Source organism: Platalea leucorodia (genome assembly GCF_965183815.1).
Source record: "Platalea leucorodia genome assembly, chromosome: 24".
Taxonomy (NCBI): domain Eukaryota; kingdom Metazoa; phylum Chordata; class Aves; order Pelecaniformes; family Threskiornithidae; genus Platalea; species Platalea leucorodia.
The window spans coordinates 1419989-1438913 of record NC_138846.1 but is presented as its reverse complement, the minus strand read 5'-3'; the positions used below and the strand labels follow the sequence as shown (position 1 = coordinate 1438913).

General features: G+C 50.8%; 1 protein-coding gene across 1 annotated transcript; it reads left to right on the top strand.

The window, feature by feature from the left end:
• Window positions 1-132: 132 nt before the first annotated feature.
• NCSTN (nicastrin) lies at window positions 133-13394 on the top strand. The gene is made up of 17 exons (XM_082333229.1): window positions 133-253; window positions 466-570; window positions 2061-2184; window positions 2712-2830; window positions 3898-4043; window positions 4235-4385; window positions 4868-4977; window positions 5803-5955; window positions 7354-7458; window positions 7632-7709; window positions 7855-8024; window positions 9245-9347; window positions 9624-9719; window positions 10230-10317; window positions 10455-10606; window positions 10923-11135; window positions 12620-13394. Exons 1-17 carry the CDS (start codon window positions 166-168, stop codon window positions 12740-12742), a joined length of 2124 nt encoding a protein of 707 aa, XP_082189355.1. The 5' UTR covers window positions 133-165; the 3' UTR covers window positions 12743-13394.
• Window positions 13395-18925: the final 5531 nt, after the last annotated feature.

Sequence of the window (18925 nt, the reverse complement as noted above, 5' to 3'; positions counted from 1 at the left end):
CCCAGCTGACTTCCGCTTCCGCCACCTCCCCGCCCATCGAGTGGCAGTCCTCCCGCCGGCGCAGAGCGGCTTCCGGTGGCGCCTATGCGTGGCCGCGACGGAGGAAGCGGAAGGGCTGGGAAGATGGCGGCGGCGGTGGCGGGGAGAGCCTGGGGCGGGCGGGCGATGGAGGCCGCTGCGGGGAGGCGCCGGGCCCCGCTCCCGGCCTGGTGCGGGCTGCTCCGGGGGCTGCTTCTCGCCGTGCTGGCAGCGGGTGAGGCTGGCTGGGAGAGCGGCGGGGCGGGGCAGGCCGCTCCGCGACTGGAGCGGAGGTAGGGAGGGCCTCGCTTGGCCCCCTTTGAGATGGCGGCACTGGGAGCCCTTGCCTGGCCTCCTCTGAGTTGGGGAGGGGCTCGTCTTTTCCGCCCTGAGCTGGGGAGCCCCTGGTTTGTCCCCCTCTGAGGCGGGGCTGTGTCTTCTCCCCAGGCTCCTGCCAGGGGAACTCCGTCGAGAGGAAGATCTACATCCCCCTGAACAAAACAGCACCCTGCGTTCGCCTCCTGAATGCCACCCACCAGATCGGCTGCCAGTGTGAGTACAGCTGCGGGGCCTCAGAGCCGCTCCTGGGGGCGATCGTGCCGTAGGTGACGGGGTGTAACACAGCTCTGCTGTTGGACTTGCCCGGATCAGTATCGCCCTTGTTCTCAGCGCTGTTTGCCCTCTTTTCCGATCCTGTTCTGGTAACATGGTGACCTGTTTCTGCTAAATTGAGGGGTGGAGGCCTTAGAGGGACTGTGCTCCTACAGACCCTGAAAATCCCTGGCAAGGCAGAGAGCAGCGCTTTGAGCTTGTGCAGTCAGTGCACGCACAGGACAAAACCCAGCCGCAGCTGCCAGGGGTGCGAGGCAAAGCTGTGAGCGCCGCAGGATGCGTTGGGGTTAACAGGGTACGAGGGAACGGGAACAGGGAGTGAAGAAGTGAGAAGGTGACGTCTGAAAGGAGAGGAGGGCTTGGCTGAGCTGCTTGTGCCGTGCTTGTTAACTTTGTAAGGTTTTTTTGTCGTATTGAAATGGGGAAGGCAGGACTGCACGACTGTTAAAATTAAAAGATCGATAAGGGAGCCCCATTCAAGCAGTATTCCTGGCTGAAATTAGCGTGAGTCAGTGTTTTGCTCATTTCCAATTCAGTTTTGCTTCCACAGCGAGCCACTCCCTGCAGCGGAGGTCGTCGGCTGCCACTGCGGGGCAGCACAGCTGCGCTTGGTCTGGCAGATAACCAGGGTACGAGGTTCTCTTGACTCCTCTTCCACCCTCGGTGTGAGCCTGGCGTTAGGGCAGACAGCCCAAGCAGTCCTGCCTTCCTGGTCGCAGGCGGTTTATGACTATGACAGCAGTTACTAAGTGGGAGAGTTGACAAAGTGCTTGTTTTTATCGTAGCTTCTTATGAAAGTGCTTTGTCGTCCGTTTTCTTCAGGACAGGGCGAAATGATAAGCGTCGGACCTGCTTTGTTGCTCGTCCCCTTTGCTGTCACAATCTTCTGCCCCTTGTGCCCCTCCAGGCCTCGTGCTGAGCTGTCTTTGAGCTCTCGGTTTCTGAATTTGCAAGCTTTACTCTTTGCTGAGGGGCAGCACTAAACTGCTGCTGTGACTGTGCTCCGTGAGGCAGGTCCTGTCTCCTCCAGGTGCCTTTCTGTCTCAGGGCCTGTTTCCTGCTCTCCTTCCTTACTCTTCCGTCACAGGAGACTCAGTGCTTCGTTAGCTGAAAGTGCTAAAAAAGTGCTAAAAGCACTGAAGTGCTTTGATGCACTTAAACAAAAGCTACTTTCAAAGCTTGAGCACTTATTTCTTCATCTATGCTGTTCAGCTTTTTTCTTTCCCTACTAAAAGCCACTGTTCCTTTTTCTGTCCTCCTCTAGCTAAATGGTGCCACTTCACCAAATTGCTTCCTCCAGCCCTCTAATCCCGTGAGCTGTTCTTCCCTAAAGCCCTTGGTAACATCCTGCCCTGCTATTCCGGGGTGGTTTGGGGGTGTGAAGGATGTAGATCCCTGTGAAACGTGAAGGGCACGCTCTCTTTCCACAGCCTCCATCAGCGGAGACACAGGGGTGATCCACGTGGTTGAGAAGGAGGAGGACCTGAAGTGGGTGCTTGCTGATGGCCCCCACCCACCCTACATGATACTGCTAGATGGGAACCTCTTCAACAGGTCAGTCATCACCAGTATTTATCTTCCCAGGGCAAGTGGAGCCCAGAAGACCAATAGGGGTCCCTAATCTGGTGGTGAAAATGTCGTTTTTCGAGTGACAGATGGCGGAAACAGCCCTGACTGCACTGAAGTATAGTGAGGTTGAAACATTTGTGGGTTTGCTGTGTTTTAGTGCCTGAATTTATTTCTTCTTAAATGGGCTGGTTTGCTGTTAGAGCTCTGCTCTGTGTAAATTCTGATGCCGTGTTCGTTACTGTAGCAGTTACTAAAGTTCATTAAACAACGTGATTGAGATTGGTCACATCTCTTCCTGGGCAGTGCAGGAAAGAAGTGGCTGAAGTTTCCTGCTTGTTGCTGTATGCATCATCTCATGCAGTTCTGAGAAGATGAAGAAAAAGGGACATGTTGGTTATTTTGATCAAAAGCATCATCACACGCTCGACTGTGATACGTCAGCATTAGCACGTCTTGGATTGTAACTCTTCATTAACGAATTCAAAATTTCATTCGTATTTTGTCTCTTCCAGGAGGGTAATGCTGCAGCTGAAGGGAACCTCACGAGTGTCGGGCCTTGCTGTGGCCATTGCCAAACCCAGCCCTCCCCAGGGATTCTCTCCTGGTTTGAAGTGCCCCAATGATGGGTTTGGTAAGGAAATGTTCAGTCTTTATCCTTGTTAGGAGGAAGGGAAACGGTGCCTTTACATGGTACAGTCAAAGCAAGAAGTGCAAAGGGCAGCTGAAACTGCAGCTACGCTTTAATGTCAAAATGGTGTTTAAGATAACAGGCTCGTGATGTTCTTTCGAAGTAGTTGGTCTGAGCTGGAATCTCATCGTTGCTCAACAAGGGCCGGGACAGGTGTTTAGGGGAAGACTGGTAGATAAGCTGGCTAAAACGGCGTTAAGTCACTAAAGTGTTAAACCTGACCAAGGGTTGTTGTAACTTCTTTTTCTTTAACATGTGAAATTTATACTTTGTCCACATGCGATCCTTAAAGCGTCTTGTGTTTGCATCGATCGACTGGAGTCCGTGTTCACCTTTCTGTCTGGGCCAGTCGCTACTTTTTAAAATGACATGCTGCCTCCCCGAATTCCCCCTGTGGTTTCAGTTAGGTTTTCATTTCACTATTTTTTCATGCAGCAAATTTACGGTATTGCTCTTTGAGGGGAAGAAATTGCTACACCTTCTGTAGCTTGCACAAAGCTTTCTGCTGTGAAGGATGCCGTGTACGCTCCTGGGATGCGTTTGGTCTGCTGGCATTGGTCGTGTCTCTGCCTTCGTGCTGTTTGCACAGTATCTAGGTGTTAAAATGATTGGCACATTACGGATGCCTTAGGGGTACTTCCAGCACATGATGAGCTCAGAAAATGCGGGTTTGTGTGTTCCTCCTTTTGAAGTATAATGTTTCTCTGTGTGCCTCCTCCGCTCTCTCAGCATGTGATAAATGCTCGCTAAGTGCTCACGCCAGCCTCCTGGCACGCGACGGCTTGGAGCACGCATGTTTCTCGCTCTCTCTGCGTGGCACAGCGCTCTGTCTCTGCCGCTCTGCCGCATGCAGTGACCGACTCCATCTCTCCAAGCCTTTGTCAGCTGGTTCCCCAGCCCGTAATGGTGCTCATTCTATATTTGCTGCTATTTTCTCAGCAGGCCCTACCCCTCCTGCAGTCTGTTATTCTCTTCCAGGCTCAGATTTGCCCATTTCTTTCTGTTTCCAGGTGTGTATTCCAAAGATTATGGCCCTCAGTTTGCGCACTGCAATAAGACTGTGTGGAATCCTGTGGGGAGCGGGCTTTCGTATGAGGATTTTGACTTCCCTATTTTTCTCCTCGAAGATGCCAATGAGACACAAGTTATCAAGCAGGTACTGCACATCCTCGACGCGTAGGAGAGGGGAACTGCTGCACAGTTCAGGAAGGGGGGCAGCCGTTTTGTTTTCTCTCACCTTAGATGTTGAAATCTACAGTAAAAAAAATGTATGGTCCGATTTTACATGCAGTACATAATGCTAATACAGAAAAGCTAAGTTTTATAACGATTTTTATTTCCATCCAGTGTTACCAAGACCATAACGTCCCTCGTGATGGATCGGGCCCCGAGTACCCTCTCTGTGCCATGCAGCTTTTTTCCCACATGCATGCTGTCACCAGCACGGTTACCTGCATGAGGCGCAGCTCCCTCCAAAGCACCTTCAGCATCAATCCAGGTGAGCAGAGTCCTCTTTCGTTGTCACCATGTGGGATGAGGCTGGTGGGAAAAAAATCCCAGTGGAATACAGGCGTGCAAAAGAAAGGAAATCTTAGAATTTCCCTAAAGGCTTGCTTGCCAGCTGAGCCTCCTCAAAATAAACTATTCAAGTGGTAAGGAATTTGGGGCTATGTTTGTCATCAGTTTAGAAAATAATATGTAGAAGAGATGCTGGCTGAGAAAGGTACCCGATAGCTCCTACGTAGATCATCAAGAACGGCTCTGAGATTACTGCTCGTTAGGCTGTGGGCACATGAATTGAAATCCTGGTCCTGGTGAATGTTTTGCCAGTGACTTTCCTGGGGCCAGGACTTCGCCCCTGCTGAGCAGAAGTTTGCTCCTGTGATAGACCCACTGGCGAGCTACGGCTGACCAGAAAGCTCGTTTCTCACTTGTCGCTGCTGTAGTCTCAACTCAGGCAATGTTGTTTCTGCTTCCTAGAGGTTGTGTGTGATCCTCTTCTGGATTACAACGTGTGGAGCACCTTGCAACCTATCAATTCCTCTGGAAAAGTCGATCCTGAGAAGGAAGTTATTATTGTCGCTACACGGGTAGGTACCTCTTAACCTTGCTTTGTAGAGTGTGGACTGGAAAGATTCTGGGGAGATGTGGGCTTAGAGGCTCATGGGAATATACTCCTCATATATTTTCATTCACTCCCATGTTCCAAACTTTCTTTTAGATCTGCCTGGCTATTGTGTTTCTGCAAGTATGAGTCTTTTAGTTGGTGGGTTTACCTGTTGTTTCAATAGAAGGACATCTGCGTTTTGTTTCTTTCTGTCTTGTTAATATGAGACTTTTTTCGGCACTTTCTTCACTGAGGGAACCAGACAAGTAGAAATAGTTCGTGTGTCTGTTATGCTTTCCTAAGATATTTCACATCCTTAAGATGTGCTGCAGGGGGAGACAGCGTGGTTGGCTCATCTGTATTTTTTGGGGGAAGGCTGAATCATGTGGAGATTTTGTTGTGTGTCAAGCAGTGAGTCAGTGTCAGAGCTGAGAAAGAAGTTCACTTCCCCGTCTAGCAGTCTGGTTTACAGTCACTTTACGCCCCCCAGAGATGCAAGTTCAAAACTCCGTTTTGCCACTGTCTGAGGCCCACGCTGAACAGTGATGCTGGCGTTAAAATTATGGCACGCTTGATAATCTCAGTTTTCGGGTCCGGGCTGAGGGGTGGTGGCGGCGGCCGGGCTCTGAGGCCTCAGGACTGCCGCAGCAATGCAATTGGTATTTTAAGTTTCATTAGGCGGGGTGCTTTGGTCCTTCCTTTATCAGTAGGATGAGCGGGCCAGGAGGGAGGTGATAGATTTGCTGTCCCAATACAGTATTCCTCTGTCTGTGGGCACATTTCTTACGCCTCCTGTTCATGCTTACAGATTGACAGCCATTCCTTCTTCTGGAACATTGCACCTGGGGCAGAGAGTGCTGTCTCTTCCTTTGTGACCCACTTGGCCGCTGCTGAAGCCCTTCATAAAGTGTCAGATATTCATTTGCTGCAAAGGAATATAATGTTCACCTTCTTCCAAGGGGTAAGAGCAGCGGCGTCGCTCCACCGTTTGGCTTGTTCTAAGATAGCAAATCAGCCCTCGGCTCCCTGCAAATGAACTTTTTCCCTACTCTTTGCGCGGAGCCATTTGTCTGCATCCCCACACCGCGGTTCTCTCTGCTCCCCCAGTGAGAACAGGATCTTAATTGCACTGGGATAACAACAGCAGATGGAGCTTCCACTGGGGCAACCCATATTCTGCCCCACAGTTCATTCTGGATGAATGACTCAAACTTTGCTTTCCCTCCTCTCTGCTCCCAGTGTGCCTGTCTGTATGTCTGTTCTCTGCCTCACCCCCGTTCAGGATGAACTGCAATGGCCAAGCTTTAAATTCTGAAATGAAGCCCAGAAAAGGCTAGATTAAAAATATATGTGTTGACAGCAGCGAAATGTAGCTCATTTCTGAGCGCCCAGCACTGGAGTTGGCAGCTGTGGAAGAGCAGAACAAGCCTGTGGAGGAGGGACTGATGGCCAACAGCTGATGTTCCCCTCAAGGCATCTACACTGATGGCTTCTTTTGTGCAGCTTTGTGAAACCAGCTCCCACAGCCCCATGCTGTGGCCATGTGATTCCCTCCATTCACCCTCCTCGGCACATATATCCCGAGTCAGAATTTCCCTGGGGGAGACAGGCATACAACGCTGCGGAGCGGACATTCTCTGTCGCTCCCAAGGTGTAGGAGGAATGGTAAGACTTGGCTGTAAATTAGTCAAGGGGGAAGTCTGGCGGCTGGCTGACTTCATTGCCCTTCTTTGACGCAGGGATTCTCTTCTTAGGGGCACCTCTTCTTCCCCAGGCAATGCTCAGCTTCTTGCAGCTCTCTTGACAAACTCATTTCTGTCATGTAGCCTTCCCTCCCTTTTTTCCAGGGAAACAGACAGCCCTCCTTTCCGGAAAGCTTCATACGTTTCATTCCTGGAATGGAGAGTTGCCCTTTTCCCTGACTTGCTGTCCTCCGTACCAAAAACCAAAGAGGACGACTTATGCCAGAGTGAAGGCTGTGTTAATGCCTCTCTGCTGGTACTCACAGTAACGGTGTCTTGCTAGATATCGGTGCTCACTGAAGTCTGGCTTTGCCTCTGTGCCTTTCTTGCTGTGGAATTCAATAGCTGTCCCCCGGTTTTTTGCTCTTTACCTTCGTTTCTGTCCTTTGCTTCATCCCTTCCTGCGATACCTCTGTCTTTGGAGCAGGCACAATGTAATGTGTACTTTGGTCTTTTGGTGTGTGCCAGGCTATGCAAACCTTCAGAAATACTTGGTGCAGCAGTTGGCCCTCGAACTCTTGGGTTTGGTCCCCTCAGCCTCTCAAGTATTGCTGTTGGTTGTGCCAGGCAGCTATCCGTATGTGATTTGTGTATGATATTTTTTTTTTCTGTTGCAGGAGACCTTTGATTACATTGGCAGCTCACGAATGGTGTACGATATGGAAAAAGACAAGTTTCCTCTCCGCTTGGACAACATTCATTCATTTGTGGAGTTGAATCAGGTGTGGGATAAGTTAGGGGACCTTTGCATTCCCTGTTCCTCTGTGATAATTTAGCTGCGGTTTTCCCAGCCAGCCTTTCACTGGTTTTGATTTTTCCCTGGACTGGACTGCCCTGCTTTGCGAGACTCAGTGATGTCCAATCACGTACTCATGGCGGGGTTTTTTTCTTGCAGGTGGCTCTAAGGAATGACTCGATTCTGTGGATGCATACAGACCCCGTCTCTCGGATGAATGAATCTGTTGAAGTGCAGGTAATAGAAAGCGATCTGTAGTCGTTCATCTAACCAAAATGCTGCGGGGTCTTTAGCACGCTGCAGATGATCCGGAAGTTAACCTTTCCACAGAAATTACACATCCAAAAGACTAGCAGAACAGTGCTGTTTTCTCTTTTTTCAGGTTAGAAACTTGCTAGATATTCTGAGTAACAGCAGCGTGGGAGCAAACGTGACTTTGCAGGAAGCTGGATATTCGCAGCCGCTTCCCCCATCTTCCTTCCAGCGCTTCCTTCGGGCCCGGCACATCCCTGGAGTGGTCCTAACTGACCACAGGGCTGCCTTCCAGAACAGGTACTTCTCCGGGGTCGGCGGCACAGGGTGGCCCACGGCCGAAGGCAGCGGAGCCGGCAGAGGGCATCTGAGCTCCTGCGGCACCTCTGCCGGGGGCGTGCTGCCTAACATACATGTAGAGCGGCAGTCCGGGGGGAGCAGAGGAGCAAACATGTGCCATGTAATTGAACAAGCGCAACATAATTATTCTGACAACCGAAAGAAATCCAGTTTTGTACAGAAAATGTTCCCCACAGCTGGCTAGAAGCCAGAGGTGAGCAAATGGCAACTGAGCATGCCTAAGCCTCATCTGTTCTTCCAGAAGCTAGATGCCTTTTTTTTTCTTTTTTTTTTTTTTTTAATATAGCTTTCTATTTGTGATGGCAGAAAGCCCCAGGCATTGGAAAGGGCACTTTCATTCACCCCACATGACCCTACTACAGCGTGTCCCTTGGGGATCCCCTGCTCCTCTTCGACTTTCAAAGTGGAAATGTGGGATAGAGAACATACATATGTCTCTCCTCTGTTCCCTAAACTCTTCAAATTGTCTCTTTTCCTTCATTTTCTGTCCTTCTCTGTTGTTTCTGAGAATCTGTAGCAATCAAGGGGAAGTAGCTTCCCTTTCATCTCTAAATCTGCGCTGCTGTAAAGGGGTGAGAAGCGCTGGGGTGGAGGAAAGCGCGGCTCGGTGCTGTGTGACCCATCTTTAGAGTGGGGGGATCGGTCCCAGGTTGGCTGGGAATGGCGGGTGCGTAGACCACGCAGCGGCCTTTCAGTCCAGTTCCCAGTTCAGCTGTGTGTGCTGCAGATGCCTTGGTGTAAATCTCTCATAGAGTTCACTTGGAATTCCTTGCCGCCTTCCAGATAAGGCATTAATAAAATCCACTGGCACGACTCGCATCAAAAGCCCCCTTCCCAGGAGACCTCCTGCATGGGTTGTCCTTGCCTCAGTTTCTCTGCCCATTTAATAGATTGGGCTGTCGCCCACCTGAAAGCTAATCACAGCTTGTAAATTGTGTGGAGATCCTCAGATGGGAGAAGCTGTGGAAGGGCCAAGTTAATTATAAAGCCTCATTAAATGGTTTAAGGAGCGTGTGGCAGGGCAGTGCTTTGGCAGGGCTGTCTCTCTGCTCCCAGGAGACTGCTCCCACTGTTTGCTTTAGGCACACTCTGAATTGAATTCCATGCCCTGTGGTTTCTTTCTGCCCCTCCCCAACCTCTGTTTGCCTTCTTCTTTGCAGATACTACCAGAGCATGTACGACACTCCAGAGAACATCCGGCTGCAATACCCCGAGGGGCTTAGCCCAGAGGAGACCTTGGAGTATGTCACAGACACAGCCAAGGTTCCTACTTTGCATTTGCTTTAGCTGCTGTATCTGGGGCGGATGGGGCTTTGGGTAGGGGCAGACAGACGCAGGGTCGTGGGGAGAGGGGAAAAGCTGTTTCCAAAAAGGGCAGAAAGGAGGTGGGAGTGCTTTGTACAGTGACAAAGGCAATAGGCGCTCAAATGCTAGCACGATGGAAGCGTTTTGATGGATGTGTGGAGTCTGGCTTGCTCTCCTTGCTTGTTTTGCTGGATCTGCCTATCTTGATTAACACAGAGCACTCTTCCTTTGCAGTCCCTGGCAGAAGTTGCCACAGTGGTCGCCCGTGCTCTCTACCGGCTTGCGGGGGGAGCCAACAACACCTCTGCTATTCAGGCAGATCCAAAAACGGTACGAGCAGATGGAATTGAGTCCCTGGCATCTCTGATGAGCCCTCACGTACTTCCCTTCTGTCTCTGTTTATATGTGTTTACACAGCATGCTGTCCTGTCTGTCTCCGTGAGGGCTTCACCTCCCCCCTTCTCTCCCCACCGCAGCTGAATGAAAAACCTTTCACCCTTCTCTCGTTCCTTGCCTCTCGATCTCAGGGCAGACGTTAAGCTGAGCCCTCTACAAAACAGAGCTCCTTTATCCTCGTTCCACAAAGCAGAAGAGGAAGCTGAGGTGAAATGGCAACGTGTGCCACAGGGATCAGCTGAGGAGTCAGTGGAGCTGGAAGCAAACCCAGTTTTCGCAGCTCGGTCCTGAATTATATACAGTTGTGACATACAGTCTCTCCTTTGCTGGGCTCTTGGCCCTTGTAGTGGGAAACATCTGTCAGCCAAATAATCTTGGGAGGTATAGCTGTTAAGATGCTATTTTCTTTCCTCTTTGTATAAACTAATTTCCATCTCTTTCCAGGTGTCTCGAATGCTGTATGGGTTTCTGATTAAAATGAACAATTCCTGGTTTCAGTCCATCATTAAACCAGACATAAAAGGAATTCTGGGTAAGAGCAACATAGGGAAGAAGAACAGAGGAATGGCTTTGACCCCATATGTTACCTGGCAGCTTTCTAAAGCGCCATACTACCCTTGTCTGCTTCTGGCCCTCTCCCCTCCAATCCCATTTCCGTGACTGTTCCAGGTGATGTTCCCCAACATTACGTCGCCGTTTCCAGCCCTGTGAACACTACCTACCTTGTACAGTACGTCTTGGCCAACCTCACGGGCACTGTTGTTAACCTCACCAAGGAAGAGTGCCTGAACCCTGAAAAAACCCCCAGCAGTGAGAAAGAAGTAGGTATCCGTTAGAGTGGGATGATGGGTAAGGACAGATCTGCTGACCGATTTGCTGGTTTCCACTTTTGAGGAAAGCCGGTTAGGAATGCTTGCTATTGCTTGTAATAATACATGGGAGAACCGGGAAACTCCTCCAACGAGGAGGCATCTTAATGCCCAAGGGCAGGGGAGGAGCGGGCAAAACACCCTTGCGGTGTGAGCAGTCAGTAAAGCCCCTCTCTCTCTCCCCAGAGACACGGAGAAGGTTCTGGGTACAGTCTGCTTATTTGCTCGTGGCTGTTTGCTGCCTCTTACTCTCCCGTTTTCGTTGCAGATGTATGAATATGCCTGGGTGCAGGGTTCTCTGGACCCTAACTCGACATCACGAGTCCCCTACTGTGTTCGGTCAACCGTTCACCTGAGCAAAGCGCTCTCCCCTGCCTTTGAGCTGAGGCAGTGGGGATCTACAGAGTACTCCACGTGGACAGAGAGTCGGTGGAAAGAGATCCGTGCCCGAATATTTCTGGTAGCCAGCAAGGAGCTAGAGGTGAGTTTGTAAATGTCTGAAAAAGAAAGGAGAGAAAAAAATGTGGCTGGCTTTGAATAACATCTCCTGACAGCTGGAGAAACAGGTCAGAGTTTGTTGTAAGATCTTGTGCCATCATCCCGTGTGAGCTCCTCGGCTAAGAACAGCCAGGCTTTGGTCTTTGGAAATGATGAACCAAGGATGCCTCACTGGTGATAACCCTGCCACCTCCAGCCGTTTGTGGGTTAATAACCGAGTCGCTGAGGCTGAGACAGTGCAGAGTAATGGAGTCCCATGAGCAGACTGAGCTCTGTGAATAAAAGATGGAAGTGACAGGAGTCTTAACCCCTTCCCCGAGCACGGGAAGCCAAGCCAGTGACTCTGGCTCTTCAGGTGTTTTGCCTGATGTGCAACCCCGATCTTCCTTCCCGCAGTTCGAATCCCCTCTGACAGCGCAGAAAGAACTTTTGCACAAACCTCCACAAACAAAAGCTGCTGTTGGTTCAGGGTCTCAGATTCTAAGCAGCCCTTAGCTGGGTGTGACGTGGCGTTAAGTGCCAGCGGAATAAGGGTTAAGCGTACAGTCACTTTGGGACTCTGCGCCTGTCCTGATGCCCTCTGGTTGGCTGTTAATGATGTCATACCCTGTCGGGACAGACTCCATCGCACTGTCGTCATCACGTGCTAGCAGCAAGCCACCCAAAGGCCGCGCAAGCCCAGGCAATTGTTGCACCTCTGGGATGGTTATTGGAAATCCGAGCGATTTATTCGTGTGGCACTGGGCCTTTTTACCACTGTCAGGCACGCACAGTGCCCTCCTGCGTCTCTCGGCCTGTTACAGCCCAGTAGATACTGGTGCCCTGGAGACGCGCGGTTTGAGCCCAGCCATCCCTGAAGTGTTGACCCCATAGACAACGTACCGAGAGGGTTGTAGCGGCGTGTGAGGGTCTGGCCACTGCGTGGGGACTGCCCTGAGTTACCCAGGGGAGACGGGGAACAGCAGTCCTACCCTGCGAGGAGAAGGGCTGACAGCAAGGAACCTAACGAGCCCTCGGACTAGTCTGGCACTTAGGCTGCAGGAAGGTAATCAGTCATGCAAGTTGAAGACATTTCCAGTTCCTTGCTGGGGGAGATGACAGTTCATGCCGGAGTAGCCAAAGTGTCACATTAAATGCTTGCTAAAAATCTTTGCGAACTGCGTCGACCGCTCTGAGGCGTGATACGTTCTTTATTCGTGATACAACTTTCTTACCTTTTCTCTTAAACATCTGTTTGTGTGCACTGTTGATAACGACAGTGAAAGCTGGCCTGATCCCGTCTGGCAGCCGCTTTTGTCTAAGGCCGTAAGGTCCTCGGTATCTTTTAATTTCGATATAGATAGTGCCTCGGTAGCGAGCTGGTCTCTGCAGCTGTCTGACAGAGACCCCCATTCGCTGCAAATTCTGCGAGGTGCTGCAGGTCTGTGTTTGTAACGACAACGCTAAGTGTTTCTCATCCCTTCCTAGATAATCACTTTGGTTGTGGGCATTGCCATTCTGATCTTCTCTCTCCTCGCCACGTATTTTATCAACGCCAAAGCGGATGTACTTTTTAGCGTCCCGCGGGACCCTGGGGCTGTGGCTTACTGAAGATGCTCTCGGGGCTTGAGAAGTCTTAGCCCTTGGATTACAATTGTCAAAGATAAAACTACACTGGAATTGCCCCTCTCTCTGGATAGGGACACAAATGGTTCTCTCCAGAGCTTCTGTGCTCGGGTTCTGGGGACTGAGCCCTAAGATGTAAGAGACTTTCCCAGAAAACCGTGCCGACCAAGCCCTAAAGAAACTGTGACTGAAAAGTTCCCAAAGCCTTTCTTTTTTAATTTGTCCTTACTTCTGAGCAACTTGAGAGGATTGGTCCTGGATGCCGCCGAGACGACAATGTGATGGATGTGTTCCCTAAACGACGGCAAGGGTGGAAAGGGTAAGGGTGTTTTCTCTGGGATGTACGTGGACCAGCAGATTTCCGTGGTGTCTGACAGCACAGGTGGCCTGTTAATGGCCAACTGTTGCTATGAATTTGTGTATACTACAATGCAGGGAGGGCAAGGTGTGTTTAACAGATGATTAGATGTAAAATGTCCTTTTTTTAATGGTGCAATATTTTCTGGGTTTTGTATATATATAAATAGTTCCGTTTAATTAAAAAAATCTCCACTTACAAATTAGCCCATTGCCTGTTTTGTCTTAGTTGCTGCCAAAAGGACCAAAACCACTGGGTGTTGCAATACGTTTTGGTCTCGGGAGAAACAGAGTTTGGTTTGGTTTTCGACTCGCATTGAAACTTTGAATTCTTTCTACAGCTGGACAAAAGATAAAGGCATCGTGCCCTCAGACAGGACAGGGAATTCGCTCGCTGGTGGTTAGACTGTAAGCTCTCCGAGGCAGGGCTGGCTGCTCGCTCCAAACAGTCCTTTGTACCGTGGTACCTTGATCTCGGTCCGTCCCTAGGCGCTGGTATAATAAACGTGGTTTTTAACGAGCGTGCTCACACACTTGGTCTCCTTTGCTGCTATTGCTTCGTGCCCAGCAAGGCTGGGCTCTCAGGGCTGGCGGTTGTGACTGACCAGGCACTTGGATATTCCTGCTCGTTTCTTCTGTATGAAAAGTCACTCGTTCTTCAGCAGTCGTGATTTAAAGGTGTGATAGTGCCGTTGTCCAAAGTGAGGAGCTCAAAAACAGGTAGAGAGGGTTAATTCCAGAAATGGGAGCTGACGAGCACTAAAGCAGACATCACTTGCCCTTCCCTAGAGGACAGAGCGGGCTTATTGTGTTTCAGGCTTTTCTCAACTAGGCGTACGTACACTCCGGAGCTTTAAAGTAATTCAGACCTTGTACTTTCAGTGCTACCCTGAGGGAGATGTTTTCCACTTGCTAATGCATCCTGCCATCAGGAAACTGCTCCTGATACTTGGTGGGATGTTTCTGTGCCTGGTTTCTTTTCATTTCTCCTAGCAATGCTGAAGAAAGTCATATCTCAATTTGCGTGGCGATACCTTGTCTTTACAATAAGGGTTTTCATAGCCTCTTAACTCCTAATCTTTGGACTCATTCCAACTTTGTCAGAACAAAATCAGTTCCCCAAAATTATCCAAGTAGACTATTTCTGTGCGTGAAAGTATTTTGGGTGAGACGGAGGACCTCAAGACAGCATGTGGTCTGGCAGAGGATTTTGCAGAATATTTTTTTCCTTCCCTAAGGTAAGTTTATTGGGTTTTTTGTGGTTTTGTTTTTTTTTTTTTTTTACATATCAAAATGCAAATGCTTAATTCGTGGTGGAGCAGTGCTGTGTGGAGAGATGGTGGGATCTGTGATGGCTAATCAGCAAATTGGGTTAATAGACACGGGGTTCTTGATAATTTTCAAATTAAAAATGCGTCCTTCCCATACTGCTCTCTCTCCCATCTTTCAAATCTAGATTCTGTGCTTGGGTTTGGGCTTTTTTTTTTTTTTCTCTTTTCCCCCCTGAAGGCTTCTAGTTGGAAATTTTTTTTTTCTCTCCTCGTTTTCCCCGTACAAACAGAAAGAAACCCTTTTACCACTCCCAGCCCCATTTTCCACTCCCAGCTTTTTGTTCAGCGCTGCTCTCTGGCGAGGCGAACAAACAGCTGCCTCCGTTGCCTGTGCCCGCGCCGCTCCTTGGATGGCCAACAGGTCTCCCTGCGGACGGCGCGATGAGCAGCCCTCCTATCAGCGGCTGACAAAAGGAAGGGCGAAGCAAGGGGGCCAGGCTGGCAAGCGCTGCAGCAGAGACACATTTTCCCTCCTGCTGCCAAGGCTGGAGAACACCGCAAGTCTTCGCTTGACTCCCAGCCCAAAATTTACCCCGAGCTGGGGTTTTGCGTGTCCCTCGAACTCTCTTGGTGCCAGCGCTGTCGCTGCACAGGGGGGTAAAAGGGAAGGCGGTAGCCATCGGTGTTTCCAGCCCTCCTCATCGTGTTTTGCCATGGTCAGTAAATTCGTTTTGCTCAGCTGGCTTTTGATGAGGAGGCTCGCACCGTGCAGACCTGAGCCTTCCCTCCTCTGGGGAACTGGGCCCGAGTGCTGGATGAAAGGGGGCGGGGGGGAAATCGGCAGGATTGCGGGATTCGTCTGGGAAGCAAATGAGCTACGAGAGTGAGTCCTAGTCCCAAGGTTTCTCTTCGCTGTCCTTCCCCAGACCGGCTGCGCCCGCTTCCCTTCCCCTCGCCATGCCCTTCTCTCACCGGTGACACGGACCCTGCTGCCGGGCTGAGACCTTGAGGCGAACAGTACTTGAAATACAAAGGTGTTTTGTTAAAGTAAAGCTAATGTTGGTGAAAGGAGCTGCTCTGCGTGTGGTAGAGAATGAAATCCCCTTTTATACGGAAACAAGACCATGCGAAAAGGTCTTATGTTCACCTGCAACCCTCTCCAGATCATAAATGGGGTGAGTTGGGAGGAATCGGGATCTCTGTGACCTATTCAGTCGTTCAGCCTCACTCCTGATCTTCAAACAAAGAGCTGACAGGGGATTTGGGAGCGCTCTTCCCCTCTGCTGGGACCAGGAAAGCCTTTGCTGCTTTGTGCGCGGCTGCTAAACCGCTGCCCCTTAGGGAGTTGCTGTCTGCTGCTTTAAGCCCAGAGTTAGTGTCTTAGCCCTGGAAAGGCTCGCTCTTAAGCCGTCCTTTCCATGCCTTCAGTCTGAGTACAGTTATCTGCAGTAGATACACGTCTCCGGTTTAAAAACAAAACCGGCTTGACCCCTTGTGCGTCTTCCTTTGTAACGTACAGTGGCTGCCCTTGGTTTGGGGCTGAGTTTCTCTCTGGTTCCTCCTGCCCGTCCTGGTGTAACAGCCGCTGTCCTCAGCTGCGCAAACCTTAAAGTTGATAACTCCCCTGATACACTTTTCTCCATCACTCCTGAGATTATGTGCATTAATTAGAGCATCCCTAATGCTAATAAGCAGTGGGGAATAAGTGCCTTCTCAGTAAATTAATGTGGAAAGTAGTTTGAATGTTGGTATAATGTAGATTTATTTTTATCTTTGCGATAGAAACAAAATTGCTGAGTTCTGAGGAGCAGCTAGGTGTATTTCGATGCGGGCTGGCTAAATAAGGTAGAGGCGAAGTTGTCGGGTGACAGTGCAAAGCCTTCTTTGAGGCAGGCTGATGTGAAGGAGAGAATTCCCCCATTCAAAGCCCATTTGCTTTGGTAATTAGAAAAGTTTGCATGGGAAATTATGCAAAAGATATGGAAAGCAAACAACGTTCCTGCTCCGTGTCTGGTCGTCTTTGGAGCGGCGGCTCACAGCAGAGTACCCGCGGCTGCCTCGGCCGAGGGAAGGGATGCAGCAAGCGCCGCTCCCGTCTGTCGTAGCGGGTCCGGGAGGACGTAGTCCAGCTGGGAGACAATTCACAGGAGCGCTCGAGAGAGACCTGGCTGTTTTCTGGCTTCGACAGATTCCTCCTGGCAAACCTTGCTGCGGTGATTTAAGGTGCTCTCCCAGCTGACAAAGGGTACCATCTCTAGCACAGCCGGCAGAGGAGACAAAAGCTCACTCCATTCCAGTTCAGCATCGCAATCAAGTTCAGGTACTGGGAACATGCTCTCTTCTGACTCTTAAGACTTTGGCTTGTTGCTCCGAAGCATGAGTACTTGAATTTCGTCCAGAACTACTACATTTTGAGGTTGTTTTACATCATTCCTGGTCTAACCAGTTCTTCCTGGTGCTTATAGATGCTGGACAGCTTTGAGTTCTGTCCAAGCACTTGGCATCTTTTAGGCACCGAGTTGAGCAGGTCAGTTATTCTGCTGGTTTAGTGGGACGGGGGTTCTGCGAGCTCTCCCCTGCTCAACGCTTGACCAAAGAAACAAGGAAGAAAGGAGAAAGCAGCCGAGCACCCAAGGGCAAGTTCACCCTCAAGAGATGGAGCCTGGAAGAAGCAAGTTCTGCAGCCCTCTGCCAGGGGAAAAAGAAGTGATGCAACTTCTAGCAAGTCTTGCTGAACTGCTCCTCAAAATAAACAGGCCGTTGACGCCAGCCAAGGCCGGGGCAGCTGCTCCCAGGGGCAGTTGCCTGTCTGCTCCTTGCGCTGTGTTTTGCTCTCGAAGGTAAAGGCTGCAGCTCTGCGCCTGTTCCCGTCTCCTCCCCGCGCCCGGCCCCAGGGAGCCTGGTGCTGGCAGGACAGCCCTGGAGATCGGCCGGGCACTGGAGCCACCTTTCCTGTTGTGCCTGAGAGAAGTCATTCACTGCCTGCTCTTTTGGCTACAACGTGCCGAGCCGGGAGTAGAAACCCGGGGATCCCTGCCTCGCTTTCCTCATGACTGTCCTCCAAAATCAGCCTCATCCCTGTACCTTCGCCTCGCAAAGACCCGTGAGAAGTCCTGTCCTTACGGATAACCCCACGGACTCGCCGTGGAACTCCCACCCACGCCGCTGGTGCTGAGATAGTGCTTGGATTACCCCAAACCACCTCCAGCTCCATCAAAGCCCGGGGTAGGCTTTTTGGGCAGCCCCTGACTCCTCTTGCTGCGGAGGGCAGCTGGCACATGCTGTCCCCGCCGCGGAGCCCCCAGGCATTTTGCTGAGACGCACGCTCCCCCCTTCATGCACACACATAATTTGCAAGCATCAATTTCCTCTCCTCTCTCCCCACGCAACTCTACCAGGGATTTCTGCACAAAAAGAAGATGCCACTGACTCTCTTGACCTCTGAACTCGCTGCCTCCCGGGAGGCAGAGGGCTGGGGCTGAGCCCAGAGAGGAGGGTTTGCAGCTGCCCTTGTGCCCTGAGGGGGGAGACATATGGGGGTGACAGTCAATGAGACAAGGAGAAAGGAGAGGAAATGTGTGTTTTCTTAGCGCCCGGCCCCCCAGCTCCTGGGAACTTTATGGCTCTGGAATATTAAGAGGCAGGAAAGTTAATTAATACCCAGAACAAAGCCAGGGCTGTTTGGCTTCTGGGAGAAGGAAGCAGTGGAGACAGGAAGAAAAAATTGGTGTCTTCTTAAATAATTTGTTTTCTACGTTTTATTAGCAGCAAAAATAGAGATGAAGCCCACTGTGGGGTGATTAGATTGATTTTTGGAGACCAGAGAAAGCAGCTTTCTGACAAAGGGCAGGAGAGTTTGTGGGGTGAGCGGTAGGAACAGCTACCATCGTCTTATTCAAGCTGGGGACTGAGCTCGGGACATCGCAGAGCAGCATTCCTAGTACCGTGCTCTCTGTCGCTTCTCGAAGAAGTCACTCGTTCTCTTACTTGAGATGATGCTTCTGCTCCCCGTGTAGCATCCTTCCTCTCCAGTCTGCCCAGCTTCTGCTGCCTCTTCCGTTCCCAGCGCAGGAGCCCAGCGTCTGCGCTTTGGGTAGCGGTGGCCGCAGCTGGCCGGAGCCGAGCCGGCCCGCAGTGGCCTTGCTAGGGCTGTCATTCACCCCTCCCTTCTCCCTGACGGTCAGCGTTGCAGCGTGGCTGGGTTTGGCTCCCGGCTGGGCTATTGCCTGCCTGATACCTAGCTCAGGGTTTAGGGAGTCTGAGGTGTTGCTCTACGTATCGCTTTAAGGCGTATTCAGACAACCAGACCCTGTCTTCACAAGTGACGATTGCTTAGGCGTGGATTATTCAAGGGAGAGCATTTAGCTTTAACTCCCAGCTAAATAGGTGGAGAAAACCTGCTACCTGCCCCGAGAGCTGCTCCTCTGCACGCCTTGAAACTGCTCTAGATCTGTCGGTGCTGAATACTTTAAAGACTTTGCGTGCCCTGTGCCTCGAGTCGCTGTGAAGTGGGCCTGAGCCCATCCTTTGCCTGCGTAGA

Coding starts and splice junctions, on each gene's coding strand:
- NCSTN (XM_082333229.1), top strand. CDS start 166: ATGGAGGCCGCTGCGGGGAGGCGCCGGGCCCCGCTCCCGGCCTGGTGC. Junction 4,044..4,234: donor AGACACAAGTTATCAAGCAG/GTACTGCACATC, acceptor ATTTCCATCCAG/TGTTACCAAGACCATAACGT. Junction 7,459..7,631: donor CATTTGTGGAGTTGAATCAG/GTGTGGGATAAG, acceptor TTTTTCTTGCAG/GTGGCTCTAAGGAATGACTC.